Source organism: Neltuma alba, unplaced genomic scaffold, assembly GCF_004799145.2.
Source record: "Neltuma alba isolate B1F8T4 unplaced genomic scaffold, ASM479914v2 tig00013022_pilon, whole genome shotgun sequence".
In the NCBI taxonomy this organism is placed as follows: domain Eukaryota; kingdom Viridiplantae; phylum Streptophyta; class Magnoliopsida; order Fabales; family Fabaceae; genus Neltuma; species Neltuma alba.
The window spans coordinates 373,595-393,820 of record NW_021637369.1 but is presented as its reverse complement, the minus strand read 5'-3'; the positions used below and the strand labels follow the sequence as shown (position 1 = coordinate 393,820).

Genomic DNA, 20,226 nt, shown 5'->3' with positions numbered 1-20,226 from the left:
TCAACGACGGCATGGAGTGATCAACCGTTCGTCTTTCTGGTTGGTTTGCTCCTCTTGGGTATCTGCTTTCTGGTGGACTATTCTTGCTCATCCTCACTCTCCGTCGCCGTCGACCTGGTACGGTGGTTCTAGTTCATTTATTCGATGACTCTCCTCCATTCTTGCTCCAGTGAAGAAATGAAGTGCCATCTTCACCATCTTGAACCCTCCTCAATAAGCACTATCCTGACATGCATGTATGCATGTGTCCAACATTAAAGTTTACTTCGAGTCTTTTGTTCAATCCTAACTTTTGAATTGTAATCTGTGTTTTCTCTTTATCAGTGTAATTTGTAGTATTTGCGCAGTGAGCAGAGGTATATATAATCATTCCAAATTTTGTTGCTCTATCTCTGGGTTTAATTTTCTGGATTTAAAAGGGCTGCTAAGTGATATATTGCTGATATGTGTTCGGTGAATTATCAAAACTCAAGTTGTAACCAAAAGAAAAAATAAAAGTCGAGCTTCCCAGATGATTTAAGTCTGTATGTTCAGGGGTTCCGGAGACACTTCAAATTGGAATTAAACCACATGATCTTGACACAAGGCCATAATTAATAATGGAACTTTCCTTTTTAATTAAACAAACAAACATTAACAATCTGATACTACCTCCGGTCCTAATTATATAAGTAACAGGAAATACATAAAATTCTTAGTGTTGCTCGTGCGCGGATAATTCATCAAATCTTAAGTTTACATCACATTGCTACTGTGCTTGTAATTTGACCGCTGGTGCTTTAGTTTACGTTGGCGTTAAGACTTTTCTCTGAATTTACCAAAAGACCCTTCCATTTCCTCGAGGGTTTTGCCCTGTGTTTCTGGGAGCATAGTGTAGAAGAAGATCCATCCAGCGACTGCCATGGCCGCATACAGAAAGAAGGCCCCACCAATAGTCATGGCCTTCGATAAGGATAGGAATGTCATTGAGATGACCCCACACATGATTCTATTCACCACAACTCCCATAGCCGCACCCTGGGCGCGTAGCCTCAACGGAAGGATCTCTGTGCTGTAAACCCACGTGATTGGACCAGCTCCAATCGAGAACGTCGCTACAGAGCTCAGCACCGCGGTGATGCTTAATCCAACGGCCCACATCACTTTGGTATTTGAATGGCCAATGATTGTAAGGCACGTGGCTAGAGTAAGAAGGGAGATTATGATACCTCCGAAACTAGTCAGCAACAACGGGCGTCGCCCGACCCGATCCAAAAAGAAGGTGGCGACCAAGATGAAGATCGTCTTTGTGAATCCGACGGCTATAGTTGCCACAAGCTTTTGGCTATCGGATGTGATGCCGGCCTTTTGGAATATGGTAGGGCTGTACAAAACGACGGAGTCCAAACCAATGGCTTGTTGAAAGAAGTGTATGCCGAGGACAGCGACGACGATGTGACGAACGGCCGGTGAAGGATGAATCAACATCTCCTTCCATACGCCCTTCCCGGTGCTTTGCTTGCTCACTTGAACGACGTCGTTCTCGTCGTCGTAGCTCTCCGGGATCCCCGCCGCTGACTTGATGTCGGCCAGTCTTAGCCTAGCTTCTTCTTCGGAATCAGAAGTTTTGTCAAGGACTCGCCGCGCTTCGCCCAGCCGACCCCTCATCACGAGCCATCGGGGGGACTCCGGCATGACCAACACTCCGAATGAGATCAACAATGAAGGAACGACGCCGACTCCGAGCATGAGCCTCCAGCCAAGCCGGAGGGGTAGCTTCGAAAACGCTAAGTTGGAGATGTATCCAAGCAAAATCCCGGTGTTGATGAAAACCTGAAAGATATAATGCATAACACAACCGGTGTTAACTATTCTATGCTTCATATTCTGTACTTGTTTTTGCTTCTGTGTTTGTGAGGATGAAGGAGATGATCGAGGACAATACCTCAGGGAAGGAAGTGAGCAAGCCACGACAGGATGCGGGGGACACTTCGGCGGTGTAGACGGGGGCGATCATGAGGGCGTAACCGACGCCGATGCCCGCGATGAAACGACCGAACATGAGGAAGGTGTAGTTTACGGAGAAGCCCATGAGAATGGCACCGGCGAAGAAGAAAGCTCCGGCAAGTACGATGGTGTTACGACGGCCGATCCAATCAGAGGTTCTTCCGGCGAGGAAGGAGCCTATGAGAGAGTAGAGGTTGATAATTCCGATCAAGATTTCCACTTGCACGTCCGATATGTGTAGGTCTCTCCTTATGTAGATAACTGCTCCACTCATGACCCCAATATCTGTGATAATTGCCGAAATCATTTTGCAGAAAGAAAATAGTAATAATTTTTTTTCAACTCAAAAAAATAGTAACAATTTTGCGGTGCAGAGAAAGAAGAAACACAGAAATTGAACTGACCATAACCAAGCAAGATGGAAGTCATTGAGGCCAAAATAGAACAAGCCAAAGCATACGTGTTCCTTTTAGGCTTCTCGGGAGGGTCAAAATCTGCTACGGCATTGTTTATCAGGGCTGTTTGCTCAGATGCCATGTCCATCAGTTTAATGAAGGATTAATTCTAACAGAGAAAGTGCATGAGATTGTGATTTTGAGGAGTTTGCTTTTAGAAGAAGTGTTGAAGGAGGAGGTTGAAGAAGATGGAGGGGATTGACTTTTCGTTCCCCCTTTTTTTGGATTAATATTCCTCCGATCCTAAATATAAAACTCATTTTGTAATATAATTTATACTACAAAATGAGTCATATATTTAGGATAGGAGGAGTACAATTTTTTGTTCTTTAAATTTGTCCTCATTTTAATTTTAGTTTTTTAAATTTCAAATCATAAATTTTGACTCATTAAAATTTTTTTCATTTAAAATATTAATCTTTATAATTTAATAAAAACTTGGATCATTTTGCCCCTAAGAAATTAAAACCTATAGTTCAAAATTTAGAGGACTAAGACAAACTTAAGAAATCAAATATTATATTAATCTGATCCTTAATATAAGACCTATTTAACTAATTTGATTAGATTAAGAAAGTTAGGTAAGTTAGTTAATTATAAGAAATATGACATGTCCTTTTCCTTACTATCCTTTTCCCTCTTCTACTTGAGAGAGTATTCATATGGGTAATTTAGGAAAAATTGATAAATATGAGAAATAGATCTTATATTTAAGATCAAAATTAATTTAATAATTAGGTCTTATATTAAGAATCAGAAGAGTATTGTACCCCTTTTTTAAGACAAACCTTTCGCTTTCTCCCATGAAAACAAAACAAAAAACGAAGACTTTTCGACTATATGGATTTTTGCTTCCACGCATGCTTAATGTTCGTCACGAGTGCCGAATTTTAGCGATTTAATTATCACTAAATTCTATAACTTATCCCAGGATCTTATACTTGCTTCATCTTTACGACATTGATAATTATAATCTTTTTTTTTTTTTTGGCCTAGGATCGATAATTATAATCACATTACATATGATAAGTTTCCCACGTTTTTTGGGGGTTCAGTTTCAAGCAACTATATTATATAAATAAAGACTAAAATAAAAGAGATTCGCTATTTTATGAAAGATGATCATTTTTCAATGTAATCGTTTCATGCGTGTTAAATAAAATTGTCTTTCAATTAAAAAAAAGTTAAATAAGTTTTCCACGTTTTCTTACTTGAGTTATATCATATAAATAAAGACTTAAACGAAAGAGATTTTTTTTTCCTTCTAAATAAATATGATAATTTGAATTTTATAGATAAATCCAATATGTAATATACCTAAGGGCAACAGATATTGGATAGATATAAAATAATTAAAGTTGCAAAAAAAAGAGAGAGCTAAGAGAGAAATGTTACACTTCTTTTTTGAATTAAAATTTACAGAATATTAGGGTTTTTTTATGTATAAAAATTTATAATATCCTCATTATCACTAAAAATTTTAATGGGAGACCCCCCCAAAAAAAACTTTTTTATTTTCCCTTGTTTTTAATCATTCCAATTCAATTCAACGTTCCGGAACTGCCCTAAGCCCACGACCGATAATGCTTGTTATTTAATTTGGTCCATAAGTTTGACGTAGGCTTTCCTAAAAGCTATTTGGGCTTGTCTTTGAAAACCCAGGCAAACTGATATCCCAAGCCATTTGTACCACAGTACATCAAACAAGATAATATTTATCTAATGAACTTTTTATAAATTTTGTTCTTCATGCGCAGATAATTCAAATTACATTTTAAAAAAATTATTGACGATGGCAAAGAATATTAAGGCCGTTTGCCATCACGATCAAAATCACTTATAAACACATTTTACATTCGCCGAGACAAAACTCCTTTTATATACTTACCTTGTATTCCGTAAATCACGATTAAAAAACTACTTATAAGCTATTCCAAACAGGTTCTAAGACATCACATATGTAATCTGCTCATCACTTCAAAAAAAAAATATATTAATTTTTTGCTTTATAAAAAATTTGCATTAATTGATTAGGTATTGTTTTGGGCTAAAATTGATTAGGTATTTTGGTGGACATGCTTTCACGTGGTGGGTTCAGCTTTGTGTTGATGGCAAGACACCAAAGTTTACTTTAAAAAAGAGGAAGCAAAAAATAATGGGCGTCCCATTTATTCCAGGGAAAATGGCAGATAAAGAAATTTGAAAATGTGTAATGTTAATTTGAGAAGCTAAGGAAATGTAATTACACATAGGAAAGTCCTTCTCAAATTGAAATTTTGAAATTCAGTTAAATGACAAAAATACCCTTTGTTTTTTTTTTTTTTAAAAAAACCCAGCCACTCACTGATGGCCGGCGACCGCCGCCGGCGACCGCCACCGGCGACTGGCCGCCGACCGCCTCTGGCCACCGGTGTGGTGGCTGTCGGTGAAAGATTTTTGTGACAAGATTTTTTTTTTTTGGAATGGGATAATATTGGTTCAAATTTCAAAGTGACGAGGCTGGGATTTAATCCCACAACCCCTTAGCCACTTGGACCAACAAAAGAGAAGATGACCATTAGGCCATCAAAAATTTCTTAACCTTATAATGCAAACAAAAATATAAGTTAACTCTTTTACTGTGACTCCAACTCATGACAACAATTTATCTGAGGATGACAAATCTTAATTGAGAAATAACAAGTCTAAATTTGATATTAACAAAGCAACTTTTCCTTATACATAACAAATAGCAGCATGTGCATTAATTAAAAATGATCATAATGTATTTAAAAATGACACGTCTTTACTATAAAATGACAAGTCTAAACTTAATATTAACAAGGCAACTTTTCCTTATACATAACAAGAAATAGCATCTACGTTAATTAAAAATGACCATAATTTATTTAAAAATAACACGCCTTTACTGGAAAATGATAAGTCTAAACTTGATATTAACAAGGCAACTTTTCCTTATACATAACAAGAAATACCGAATAAATTGTTGTTATTTTCCAGTAAAGACGTGCCATTTTTAAATAAATTATGATAATTTTTAATTAATGCACATGCTGCTATTTGTTATGTATAAGGAAAAGTTGCTTTGTTAATATTAAATTTAGACTTGTTATTTCTCAATTAAGACTTGTCATCCTCAGATAAATTGTTGTCACGAGCTGGAGTCACAGTAAAAGAGTTAACTTATATTTTTGTTTGCATTATAAAGTTAAGAAATCTTTGATGGCCCAATAGCTATCTTCCTTTTTGTTGGTCCAAGTGGCCAAGGGGTTGTGGGATCAAATCTCACCCCGCCACTTTGAACCAATATTATCCCATTCCAAAAAAAAAAAATCTTGTCACAAAAATCTTCACCGGCAGCCACCACACCGGTGGCGCGGCTGGTGGCCAGAGGCGGTCGGCGGCCGCCGAAGGCCAGTTGCGGCGGGGGTGGTTGCCGGTCGCCGGCCACTGTGAGGAGCTGTTTTTTTTTTTTAAAAAAAAAGGACAAAGGGCATTTTTGTCATTTTATTGAATTTCAAAATTCCAATTTGGGAAAGACTTCTCTATCTGTAATTACATTTCCTTAGCTTCTCAAATTGGCATTTCACATTTTGAAGCTTCTTTATCTGACATTTTCCCTTTATTCTATTTTCAATTATTATTACTGTAGTATATCATGATTTCTCATCTTTTCTGCCACCAAGTATATAATACTACCTCTGGTCCTTAATACAAGAACTAGTTGACCAATTTGATTAGATTAAAAAAACTAATTAAGTTAATTATTTGTAATAAATAGGTATTATCTTTTCTAAAATATCCTTGCTAATCAACTATATTAGTTAGAACTACTATTATTACATGGATTATCTTGAAAAAAATAAATAAATATAAGAGATAAAATGAATTGGAATCTTATATTTATTATCAAACTAAAAGTTAAACAAACTCTTATATTAAGGAACGGAGGTAGTAATTTCTCTAATTGTACATATATAATACCTAAATAACTGAATTATATAAATTAAAAAATTAATTAAAATTAGTTAAAAATGAATGTGTCAAAAATATTTTATTTTCCAAATATATTGAGAGGTTGAATAAGACAGAGAATGAGTAGGAGGAAGATGTCTAAAAAATTAATTAATACTCCTCCGATCCTTAATATAGGACTCAATTCTTAACTTGATTTGGTCCTAAATATAAGACTCATTTCTCATATTTATCAATTTTCTCTAAATTACCCTTATAGATACTCCCTCAACCATAATCAAATAGAAGAGGGGGAGGGGAAGATAATTATGGTGTTTTAGGAAAAATATGTCACTTTTCTTATAATTAACTAACTTACCTAACTTTCTTAATCTAATCAAATTAGTTAAATGGGTCTTATATTAAGGACCGGAGGAGTATAATAATATAATATGAATTAATGGAAGCAAAATAAAAAAAATTCAAAATTTTGGGTCAGTTTGTTTTTTTTTTTTTATTCTCAGAATAATTTTATAAAATTATTTTTTAAAACAAGTTTTGAAAAAAAAAATTGTTTGAATAATTGTTCTAAAAAATTACATTTGAAAATAAACATGCTGGGATTGGAAAGTGAAGTCTCGGTGATAATTTAAGTCCTCAAATGAAAATATAGGACTCGTTTGGTTTGATTGCAACCTCCCTTGGTAGTGCAATGCATTGTAATGTAATTCAATGTGATGTAGTCTTTTTTTTTTTTTTACCAGCGTGATGTAGTCTTTATTACCATGAGCATGTTTGGTATGATATTAAGAAGGTTGGTAATAATGTTATTTCTTTATACTAAACTAAATAAAAATATATATGAAATTACTAAATTGTCCCCATTAAAATGGCTTCTTTTCCTTCCATGCTCCGACACCTTCCTATCATCATCCACCCCAAAAGGAATACTTTCAACGAGAAAGAAAGTACAGTGCATCATTTTCTTCTTCTTCTACCTTAAACTTCGTTGAAGATGCAGACTTTAATGGAGAGGGAGAGGATGTCGCTGATGGGAAGATGAAGAGGAAAGAGGTCACTTATGGTGAAGAAGATGCAGGTAGATCTGTTTTGGTCCCTCCTTGATCTATTATTTAACAAGCATCATCTTCTTCTTCCTTGAACTCAGGAGACATCGCAAACATTAATGGAGAGGGAGAAGAGGTCGATGGTGGTGGGAGAGATGAAAAGGGAAGAGGCGGCCGAGATGAAGATGGAAGAGGCTGCTGGTGGGGTAGATGAAGAGGTCGGCGGTGGCAAAGAAACGTAGATTTGTTATCCTCCACTTTAATCTATTCTTTCAGAACTCTTTCAATATATTGTAAACATCACCATCTTCTTCCTTGAACTTAGATGATGTCATAGACTTTACTGGAGATGGAAGTGGTGGATGACAGTGGGGGAGATGAAGATGAAGAAATCGCAGGTAGTGGAGAAGACAAAGGTATTGACTGCGGTGGCACTGATGGCAAAAAAAGGCAGAGATTATGGTGCTTCATACGAGAGGAGGGAGAGGGTTTTTTTTATGGGCAAAATAGACAATTTAAAACGGATTGCAGCCTTGTAATCAGCATTCATAGGCCCTCGCTTAGGAATAAACATTACCAAAAAAATGTGCAATTCTCATTACCAGTGCAATCTTTATTACCATTAATAAGTCTAACCAAACATTCCTTTTATGGTAATGCAATAATAATTACCATTGTAAGCCTGCAATGCGGTTGAACCAAACGGGCTCATAGTTAGCGGGTGGAGAAGAAAAGGTTTCCCTTTTTTAAAAAAAAAAACAAGAAGCAAGAAAAAAACACAAAAACAAAAACAACAAAAAAATTGTTTAGTTTTTTAGTTTTAAAAAAATCTGTTTTTTTTAACACTTGATTAAAAACAAATTGCCAAATAAGGTTTTTTGTTTTTTCATTTTTAAAAATAAAAAAACTGTTTTAAAAAACAAGAAATCAAATAAGGCCTTTTTTAAGATTTATTATATAAATAAGACCATATCTTGGGTGAAGAAAGTTGGGATGAATCTTGCAAACTTATGCTTTCAGGCTTAAAAAATGCTCATAGAGTATGTTTTCAATCAATTCCTTACCAATTGGATCAACTTTTGTTGATTACATAAGATCATATTTATCCCAAAAGATACCTCTTCTTGTTCAAAATATAAGCATCTCTTGTTTGTTTAATGAGCATCACCCAATATTGGTTGGATCATTCAATGCTTTTTTTTGTTGTAATTTCTACTCATTAGTTTCTTTTATCTCTTTTTTTTTATTCATTCTCTCTCACCCACTCTTTTTATGAATAAAGTATTTTAGAAAAATAAATTACATTTTTTACAAATTTATTATATTTAGCCAATTTTAATTGACCCTTCCACTTGAATTAATTAGTTATTTCATGCTTATATTTTGAATCGAATGAGGTAAATTTTATGTATAAAAATATAAACAATTTATAATTTTATGCATAAAAATATAAATAATTTATTGTTACGAAAAATAAATTCAAGAAAACCCCAACCAACTCTTCTACCTGCTACAGCCAAACCCCAAATAAATGCAAAGAAAAGAGTAATATTGGTGGCTCTTTTTTTTTTTTTGTCCTGCTCAAACGCAGACGCATTTTAATCATTTCGTACACGTGTCATTCTTACAGGCCGTAAGCTGGATGCCACGAGTTGGGTTTCCACGTCGGGAATTTCGGCCTCTCCGCGAGAGCACGTGCTTCCCCACTTTTTTCCAAAGATGTGACGTGAACTAATAACAGCCAATCACAATTTTACTTTTTTATATATTATATTGATAAATATAACTTATGTATATAATCTCTTTTTAATTAAGTTTTCTCACAAATGAAAAAAATTAGTTGAATCATTACATTTATTTTAAATTGATAGAAGTTATTTACCTATTTTATCCTTATTAAAAAATATGATTAGAAAAGTCTCTTCTCTTTCATGCTTTTAAAACTTTTTCTCATTCTATAATAAGGGGTAAAAATAAAAAATTATCTTTAATTACTCCATTAAGTATTAATCTCTCATGTTTTGAACCAAATTTTTTTTCTAGAAGACTAAAATGCGTATATGTGAAAAAAAATAAACACTATCAATCATTTTATAAAATTGTAGACGATAGGGGCGAGGCATTACATTTGGTATTTATTTCTCAAAAATTGACATCTTATATCCCCAACATAAATAACAAGTAATGAGAGCTACATTCAACCATTATTCCTCCTACCTACTTTACTCCCCATAATTTGAAGAAAATGTTTAACGCCCATTAAAATATATATATATATATATATATTACTTTCATTCAGCAGTTGAAAAAAAAGGGGAAAAAAAACTTCTAAGCCAAAATTCACAAGTTTCACAATCTTGTTTGAGAGAATTACAATAAGATCTTAATAATAAGATCTAATTATATTAAAGTCTATCAACAAGTAAAGAGTAAACAATGACAAATTTTAAATAAGAAAATAACAACAAGTTCAAATTGATTACTTGTTATCAAAAATTTTTAGCAATTAAGTTTCTTTTTGAGACTTCTTGCTAATTCTTCTACCTTGTTTAGGACCAAATCATGAGCCTACAGAAAAATTATTTTTTTAAAAAAAAAGTTTTATCATCCTCACAGTGATAGTCCGACTTACTCTCAACCCAAATTTGAAAGATCCTTTTAAAATCAATCAACGATTTTAATGGTAGTGTCTAGTAGACATCAACTAATGCATTTAAAATTCTTACAATATTTTAAAACCAAACCTATTATGATAAAGCTTAATATTTGTGGGCTATTCCTTCTTTGAGTTACAAATATTCCTTAATGAAATTACAATTCAATTTAAAAGAGTCAAATAGGTTTGTTTTTATTATCATAATAATATAATGTCATTAATTACGCCATTTATATTGAAGTAAGTAACAAAAATTAAAAACAACGCAAAAGGGAAAACAAAATCATGATGAGAGGGCCTGTCCTTGTTCTTAAGGGCTAAGCCAACGAGCGATTACGGCATTTTCTTCAAAAATCACTCCAATAATAATTAATAATTAATTAACCTTGAAGCTTTCTGTGATTGTACCTTCTTTTTCCCTATTCTTGAACCATCAAATCCCAGATGCTACATGAGCCATTACAAATCATGTTCCCCAGTTATCACTCTGAATCAGCTTTTTTTTTCCTAAAGAGGAAAATACCTGTATTTTTGGAGAAAAATAAATTTTAAAAAAATTATAATGTTTATTTAAACAATTTCATAAAAAGAGAAAAAAAAAAAGGATTGATTTTTCGGCGAATTGGACTCGAAAATTTATCAACGACCTCTCCTTTAAGCTTCAACCAGAGTCGCAAGGCCCCCCTCTCTTCCCGGCCATACCTTTATCAGCGAAACATCCCTCTTATGTTAACCTTTTTTCATATGATTATAATACCATTATCTTCGCTATTTAATATAAAAACTGCTTAATTATTTTCAACAGATTACATAAGCTAGATAAATTAAATAACAATAGATATGACCTAATTTCTCTAAAATATTATGTGAGAAATAAAATGAATTCATGTCTTATAAATGGCGAAAGCACTGAAAAGACGAAAGTTAGGAAAACGAATGAGATTAGATACCTCAATAGTCCTATTAGGTTCTGTGCATACGGTATGGACCAGTATTGTAGCTAATGCGTAAAGTATTCCATTTACTTCATTTCCTTTTGCATTTATTCAGTCAACTAGGATAAAATTGAAAAAAAATTATTAATTACTCTACAAGTGACTTGTATTTAGGAATAAATCTTTTTCCTACAAGTGATTTATGAATAAGAAGAAAGTGATATACTACCTCCGGTCTTAATTATAAGAGCCAGTTGACTTATTTGAGGAGATTAAGAAAGTAAGTTGAGTTAATTATTTATCCTAAATAGGTGTTGTCTTTCCTAAAATATCCTTACTAATTAAGTGTATTAACTATAACTATAATTATTAGAAAGACTATCTTGAAAAAAATTGAGTAAATATGAGAGATAAAGTGGATTGAGGTTTTATATTTAGAACCAAAATAAAAATCAAACAGGATCTTATATTAAAGACCGGAGGTAGTACCTTAATAAATATTTTCAAAACTAAGCAAAACATTATCTTAGCTTTTTCATTATTGTAGGACTTTGTCTAAACTATTGACTTGTGTAATCTGATAAATGCGTAACACACTAATACATTACTCAAGGCTTTTTGGTCAAACAATGCTAAGACTCCTCTTGAGTTTTCCAAAGCGTGAGCTTGTGAGTTGGATTCCCCACTAATATAATGGGTACATGGGATTCCTTCCATTAAGTGAAGGATGATAAAAACTTATCAACATGACAAATTGTAACTACCAGTAAAATCACTACTATTTCAAATAATTAATCCAAAAAAGAAAATCACTTGTATATATCAAATTTCATTACTATTATAAGCCATTTGCTTTCCAAAAAAATATTACATCATAATATATGCACCAATTGTTTTATAAAAGTTTATTGGTTTTTAACTTTTTATTAAGTCGAACAAATCAGATTAGATCAGATCACACACCTATAAAAAAGTTGTTATAATAATAAAAATATTAATAATAATTCCTTTTACACGCACGATATATTGATAATGCTATATTAAAATTCATACAAAACTGAATGTCTTGGGCATTACTCATTAATACATTCCATAAAATAATAATTTTTTATTCTAGTTAATTTCATATAATATATTAACAATATTAACATCAATTTGTTCACCCTGCTCATTAGCTAGTCATTAACTAATAATTAGCTAGTCAATCAACAATATTAATAAGAATGGAATTGTAGAGGTAGGGTTAATCCAATATCCACGTACACAAGTTGACTAGGCCTACTGAAACAAGCCAAGAATGTTAAGGCCATCGAATTAAACACGTTATGTTACATTAATTACCTGCGCCTACTATACTACGTTAAATCAAATTGTTCAATCATCTAAAGAAACGTAATAGTTATATTAATTGGTCCATCTGACAGTGATGTGTGTGTGTGGGGGGGGGGGCTATGTGCTATCTTCTCTGCTAAGTGGATATTAATTCAAATCTAATAATATTCTTTGCTTATTTTTCCCTCTAATTAAAGATAATATTCATATAAAAAAGTCAAGGACAAATTGAACTCTTTTTAGAATGGATTGGTCCAAGTTTTTTAATCTATATATAGCAGTTTTCGTCTGCCATTAAGACTACCGGCTGATTATTAATTTTAATTTAGAGCTTCAGTCAAGATTAAATATGTTGTTCTCAAGAGCAACTTCACATACGCTTCATTTGGAGCCACCTTGAATTGAAGGAATAAACGAATAGGGAGTTCGAAAGGGAATGGAATAATAGCAGTAGTAGTTGTAATAATAATAATACATGAAAAAAAGAATTTACGGGAAAAAGCCAAAAGCATGAAAAAAAAATTTCCAAAATAAGTCGTGATATTTTTAGTAAAACATAAATAATGTGATTTGTTAAAATTTTGAATTAAAGTGTGGTATATGAAAAAAAATATTGTCAAAAAAGATTTTCAACATAATTCAATATGTTGATCGGTGAAATCTAAAAAGGACTTTTTAAAATCAATTAGCATTACAAAAGAAAAGGGTTACTCCCTCCCATGCTACTCCTTGACACAATATTTTTTTTATATAAAATTGAATAAAATATTTTCAACAACATTTTCATTTTTTTTTCCTTTTTACTGTTTTCATCATCTCCATCCTCCACCTTTCAAATAATTGTATCAACCAATGGATTTTTTTTTATAAATAATTGCACACTGCTTAGGTTATTATTAGAAGTTTTTAATAATTATTTTTCTTATTGAAAAACCAGGAAAAAAATAACTTCACATTTTTTCATCCTTACCACATGAAATACGGAAAAACCGCTTACCCTGCCACTCATAATAAAGACAATTTTTTTAAAATATTAATACAAAAAATGAATTTATTACAAAAAATGAATTTATTATAAGGAGAATTACAATTAAGTCTTAAGAAAGAGAAATAATTACTAAAAAGTCTCAATAACATTCTGAGCAGCCTGTAATGATAAGTTCTAGAGTGGAGAATGACAACCTCTAGAACTTGTTTTGTAATTGTTTTTCTTCCTTAGGACTTCATTATGATTCTCCCTTTATTATATTTGAAAAAAGTATAAATTTAAAACTTTAAATTTAGATTGTCTATGTTAAGGTGTGATCAACACCCAATTACCATTAGTTGTTCTGTTTGGAAAAGATGAGTGTCTTCCTTGGGTTAGGCAATGTCATGCGCGTATCTATCTGACAATTTTCCTTCCTCCTTAGTTTATGAATTTATTTATTGGCCAAAAAAAAAAGTTTATGAATTTATCACCTTATTATGATATGTTTTATTCTCATGATAATTTATACCTTAATCAATATTCTCAAAACTAAGGAACACATCAACTTAACTTGTTCATTATCATAGAAAAGTATCTTAACTACTATCTTCGGTCCTAAATATAAGAACTATTTGATTAATTTGAGTAGATTAAGAAAATAAGTTAAGTTAGTTATTTGTTATAAATAAGCTTTGTATTTCTTAAAATATCCTTGCTAATCAAATGTATTGGTTAGAATTATCACTAGTAGAAGCTCTCTGTAAATATGAGAGACAAAGTGGATTAAGGTCTTAATTTAAGATCAAAATAAAAGTCAAACAAGGTCTTATATTAAGAATGGGAGGTGGTATTAACTTGAATGCATAACTTAGCCTTTTGACCCTAAGGTTATGACTTCGATCCTTTATTAATTTAATAGGTAAATGGGATTCCTTCCATTAGGTGAAGGATGACAAAAACTTATTAACATGACAAATTGAAATTATCAATAACATCACTACTGTTTCAAATAATTAATGCAAACAAGCAAATCACTCGTATATATATCAAATTTCCATTGTTATTATAAGCCATTTGCTTTCCCAAAAAATAGTACATAATTATATATGCACCAATTGTTTTATATTGATTTTCATTCAGTCGAACAAATCGATCAGATTAGATCAAATCACACAACTATGAAAAAAAAAAGTTGTTATAATAATAACAATATTAATAATAATAATTCCTTTCACACACAAGACATATTGCTAATGCCATATTAAAATTCATGCAACTGAATGTCTTGTGCATTACCCATTAATATATTCCATAAGATAATAATTTTTTATTCTAGTTAATTTCATATAACATAATATATTAACAATATTAACAGCAATTTGTTCACCCTCCCTCAATAGCTAATCACCAAATAATAATTAGCTAATATAATCAATCAACAATATGTTGACTAATGAGCATGGAACTGGGGAGGTGGGGTTAATCCAACATCCACGTACAAGAGTTAACGTGGCTTACTAAAATAAGCCAAGCATGTTAATTAAGTCCACCTAATCAAACGCGCTGTGTTACATTAATTACCTGCACCTACAACACTAATTAGTTAAATCATCTAAAGAAAACGTAATAATTATATTAATTGGTCCATCTGACAGTGATATAGATAGATAGATACGTATGTGTGTGCCATACTTGGAGATTCAAATCTAATAATATTCTTTGCTTATTTTTCTCTCTAATTAAAGATAATATTCATATAAAAAAGTCAAGGACAAATTGAACTCTTTTGAATGGATTGGTCCAGGTTTTTTAATTTATATAGAGCAGTTTTCTTCTGCCATTAATACTACCGGCTGATTATTAATTTTAATTTATAAAGCTTCAGCCATGATTAAATATGTTGTTCTCAAAAGAAACTTCACATACGCTTTCATTTGGAACCACCTTGAAGTGAAGGAATAGACGAATAGGGAGTTCGAAAGGGAATGGAATAAGAATAACAACAAGAAGTGAAAAAAAGAATTTACGGGAAAAGGCCAAAAACATGCACAAAAATTTCCAAAATAAGTTGTGATACTCTTAGTAAATTTACATAAATTTTGTGAGTCATTAAAATTTTGAATTAACGTCTGGTATATGAAAAAAAAATTATTGTTAAAAAAGAGCTTCAACATAACTCAATGTGTTGATCAGTGAAATCTAAAAAGGACTTTTTAAAATCAATTAGCATGACAAAAGAAAAATGTTACTCCATCCGACACAATATTTAGTCCTTGGTACAAAAATTATTTTTTGTGAAATTTAATAAAATATTTTCAACAACATTCTTATTTTTTTATATTTTAGATTTTTCCATCATCTCCATCCTCCTCCTTTCAAATAATTATACCAATCAAAGGATTTTTTTTTTTAAAAGTTGCTAAACTTTTAACATTTAACAGCTTTTAATTGATTTTGACCTCATAAAATTTATTAATAGATCCTATTATTCAGTTTTATGTTCATAAGCAAGTTGCAAGGCACAGGATTTGTATGCGTCTGTGACGGTCTGTCTCATTTTCAATTATTATAAAATACTAGTAATAATTTTATGATTATGAAAAAATAAAATCGAAACATTTAATTGCGGAAACTGGACACGTGTCATGAAATGGCAACGGAAATGCCAATGCAAAGAAAGAAATAAAGAATATTATTGGTGGCTCTAAAACACTGATAAATCTCGATCACTTGGGTCCACGTGTACTACTTACTGGCCATAAGCTTGATTCCACTTGTAATAATGTTCGCTTTCCACGCTTGAAAGAAAATAAAAAATTAATGGGATGCTTTTGACGTTGGAGTAGTGTTTGGTGAGAAGCACTTGATATCTTTAATTATTCATTGAAACAATCTCGTACTTTAAATATAAAAATTATTACGATGTCATCCTCCAAGTGTACCAGATAATTACATTTGACCCCAGCTGATACGGCAACATAATTATTTAGTGAGAATACAGCAGTATGTAATGATAATTTTTAATATATGAAATAACAACTACTCATTTGTTATAATGATTTATTGGTAATTACTTCTAATGTTCTTAATATAGAATCTAATTAGAGAATTCGTATTAGTTTTATATGTAAGATTTATTTCAGATGTTTATTATTATTTTTTCAAATTAACCCTATTAATATTTTCCAACAATAATCAAGTAGAAGAATGATAAGGAGAAAAAGAATTAAGAAAGATACTTAAAGTGTTTTAGAAACAATATATTTGTTAATTAATTTAACTAATATTATTAATTTACTCCAATTAATTAATTAGTTCTTATATTAAAAAATGAAAGAGTATTTTATTTTTTGAGGACCTCATTATGATTCTCTTTTTTTTTAAAGTTCAATAATGTGGAATGATTGATACCCTTATTATTTCGGTTTATTAGGGTGTTACATAATGTGCTAACTAGAAATTTTTTAATGAGGAAAAAAAAAGTCTTATCTTGCACTAGCATCATGTTTAGGGTGTCACATGACTTGCCAACTAAATATTTAGTGGAAAAGACTCATCAATGATTACTCTTTTGATTCTATTTATAAAATATTTTTAACATATTTTATATTGATTAAGAAAAATTTAAAATCATATTAACTCTTAAAATATAACAAACCTTTTGAGAAAGTAACTATATCTCTTGTAATAAATAAATAACAAAATAGTATATTTATGTTAAAAATTTAATGAGATAGCTTATAAATATGACTAAGAAAAATCTTCTTCCTATCTTATAAATAAGATCAGAGGAATAATTAGCAATGATGTCATATGCTATACTCCTTTTGGCCGCTTCAAATTCTAGACCATCTGTGGGTTTATAAGTTTTAATTTAAATTTGTCTTAATATTTAGTGTATTTTTGTTCTATTTTGCTTTTAATTATTTATTCTCTCTTATTTACCACATGCTCTCTCATTTTCTCATTTATTATAAGAATATATTTGAAAATATTTATTTTTAATCTATTTATTAGTTTCAACTAATTTAACTAATTTTTTATTATACACAAATTATTTATTTGAAGTTTATACTAAGAACCGAAGATAATGCATGTTTATATTGACTAGCTAACTAAATAATAAATGGTAAAAAAGGAGTCTATTTTAGCCAATAGTGGTGTCTTTTTTCCCCCAAGAAAGTAATAGTGTTATCACATGTTATATATATGTGTGTGTTGGTTATATATAAGATTGATAGGTTTTTTTTTCACTAACGAATTTTTTTGACCGATTTTTCACTGACGAATACTTCTATAACTTGTGGATAATATATAGGGAAAATGACAACAAAATACCACCTGAATTTCAAAAAGACAAATAAGGCACCTGAATAAGCAAAATGACATATAAGGGACTGGGTACTAATCTGGAATTCAGATTTTTGGCCAAAAGACCAAAATGCCCTGTCTGAAAGTGAGAGAAAGGAGAGAGGAAGGAGAGAGGAAGACGTTGATGAAATACGGGAAGGAGAGAGGAGGAAGACGCTGATGAAATCGGGAAGAAGAGAGGAAGGAGAGAGGAAGACACTAATTTTCGATGGGTTCCCACAGTTTAAAATGTTATTGCCTAGCATTTCTCTAAAAAATTTTGGTTCTGTCTCTGTTCTTCGCATAAAACCATTTTCAGAGAATGTGAAGCTGTAGGAAAGATGAAGCGAAAATAAGAAAACAATGGCAAGCAATTACGTAACGTAACTGCTGTCATATGCCTGCCGGTTTTTGGTAAATCTCATTATGTGAGTGGTAAATTTCACTATACATGTAGTTAATTATGAATTTTACAAAATACATATTGTGATTTACAACTTTTGTAGTGAAAATGACTACTTTGTTAATGGGTTTTGCAACCTGTTTTCAGGAGATAAACAACTTGTTTGTAAAAACTAATAAAATTTCACGCTAAATTTGACAAAACGTATAGTGGGATTTACAACTTTCATAGTAAAAATGACCACTTATTCAATGGGTTTTGCAACTTGTTTTCAGGGGATGGGCAGCTTGTTTCTAAAAACTAATAAAATTTCATACTAAATTTGACAAAACACATAGTGAGATTTACAACTTTCGTAGTGAAAATGATCACTTCTTCAATAGGTTTTGTAACATGTTTTCAAAGGATTGGCAACTTGTTTCTAAAAACCAATAAAATTCTTTGCTGAATTTTACAAAACATAGAGTGATATTTACAACTTTTATAGTGAAAATTACCACTTCTTAAATGAATTTTGCAACTTCTTTTCAGGGGATGAATAACTTGTTTCTAAAAATCAATAAAATTTCACGCTGAATTTGACAAAACACATAGTGAGATTTACAACTTTCATAGTGAAAATGATCACTTCTTCAATGGGTTTTGCAACATGTTTTCAAGGGATTGGCAACTTGTTTATAAAAACCAATAAAATTCGATGCTGAATTTTACAAAACATGTAGTGAGATTTACAACTTTTTTAGTGAAAATGATCACTTCTTAAATGGGTTTTGCAACCTCTTTTCAGGGGATGAGCAACTTATTTCTAAAAACCAATAAAATTTCACACTGAATTTTACAAAACACACAGTGAGATTTACGACTTTTATAGTGAAAAGTTGCCAATCCCTTGAAAACATGTTACAAAACCCATTGAAGAAGTGATCATTTTCACTACGAAAGTTGTAAATCTCACTATGTGTTTTGTCAAATTTAGTATGAAATTTTATTAGTTTTTAGAAACAAGCTGCCCATCCCCTGAAAACAAGTTGCAAAACCCATTGAATAAGTGGTCATTTTTACTATGAAAGTTGTAAATCCCACTATACGTTTTGTCAAATTTAACGTGAAATTTTATTAGTTTTTACAAACAAGTTGTTTATCTCCTGAAAACAGGTTGCAAAACCCATTAACAAAGTAGTCACTTTCACTACAAAAGTTGTAAATCACAATATGTATTTTGTAAAATTCATAATTAACTACATGTATAGTGAAATTTACCACTCACATAATGAGATTTACCAAAAACCAGCAGGCATATGACAGCAGTTACGTTACGTAATTGCTTGCCATTGTTTTCTTATTTTCGCTTCATCTTTCCCACAGGTTCATCTTTCCCACAGCTTCACATTCTCTGAAAATGGTTTTATGCGAAGAACAGAGACAGAACCAAAATTTTTTAGAGAAATGCTAGGCAATAATATTTTAAGCTGTGGGAACCCATCGAAAATTAGTGTCTTCCTCTCTCTTTCCTCTCTTCTTCCCGATTTCATCAGCGTCTTCCTCCTCTCTCCTTCCTGTATTTCATCAACGTCTTCCTCTCTCCTTCCTCTCTCCTTTCTCTCACTTTCAGATAGGGCATTTTGGTCTTTTGGCCAAAAATCTGAATTCCAGATTGGTACCCAGTCCCTTATATGTCATTTTGCTTATTTAGGTGCCTTATTTGTCTTTTTGGAATTCAAGTGGTATTTTATTGTCATTTTCCCTAATATATATTACATTCAGTTCTAAATATTAAAATTTTATTTAATAGTACAATCAGTACTGCAATGTGAATAGTATATTGAACTGAATCATGAGTTTGTGTTGATAAACATGATATCAATTGTTTTGCATTGTTGAACTTTATATGATGCCAATTGCTTTTGCATAAATATTCTAAGATAAAAATGCCACAACATATTCATCTCTATAAAGTTAGAAGTCAACGTTAGTATATACTACCTTCAGTCCTTAATATAAGACCCTATTTGATTTTTATTTTGGTCCTAAATATAAAACCCCAATCCACTTTATTTCTCACATTTATACATTTTTTTTCTAAAGTAACCCTTCTAATAATAAGAGTTCTAGTCAATA

The 20,226-nt window shown here is 31.4% G+C and overlaps 1 protein-coding gene across 1 annotated transcript; it reads right to left on the bottom strand.

The window, feature by feature from the left end:
• Positions 1 to 668: 668 nt before the first annotated feature.
• Positions 669 to 2,523, bottom strand: LOC114733652 (polyol transporter 5-like). The gene is made up of 3 exons (XM_028921145.1): positions 2,391 to 2,523; positions 1,925 to 2,271; positions 669 to 1,812 (listed from the first exon to the last, which is right to left on the bottom strand). Exons 1-3 carry the CDS (start codon positions 2,521 to 2,523, stop codon positions 796 to 798), a joined length of 1,497 nt encoding a protein of 498 aa, XP_028776978.1. The 3' UTR covers positions 669 to 795.
• Between the last annotated feature and the right edge of the window lie 17,703 nt (positions 2,524 to 20,226).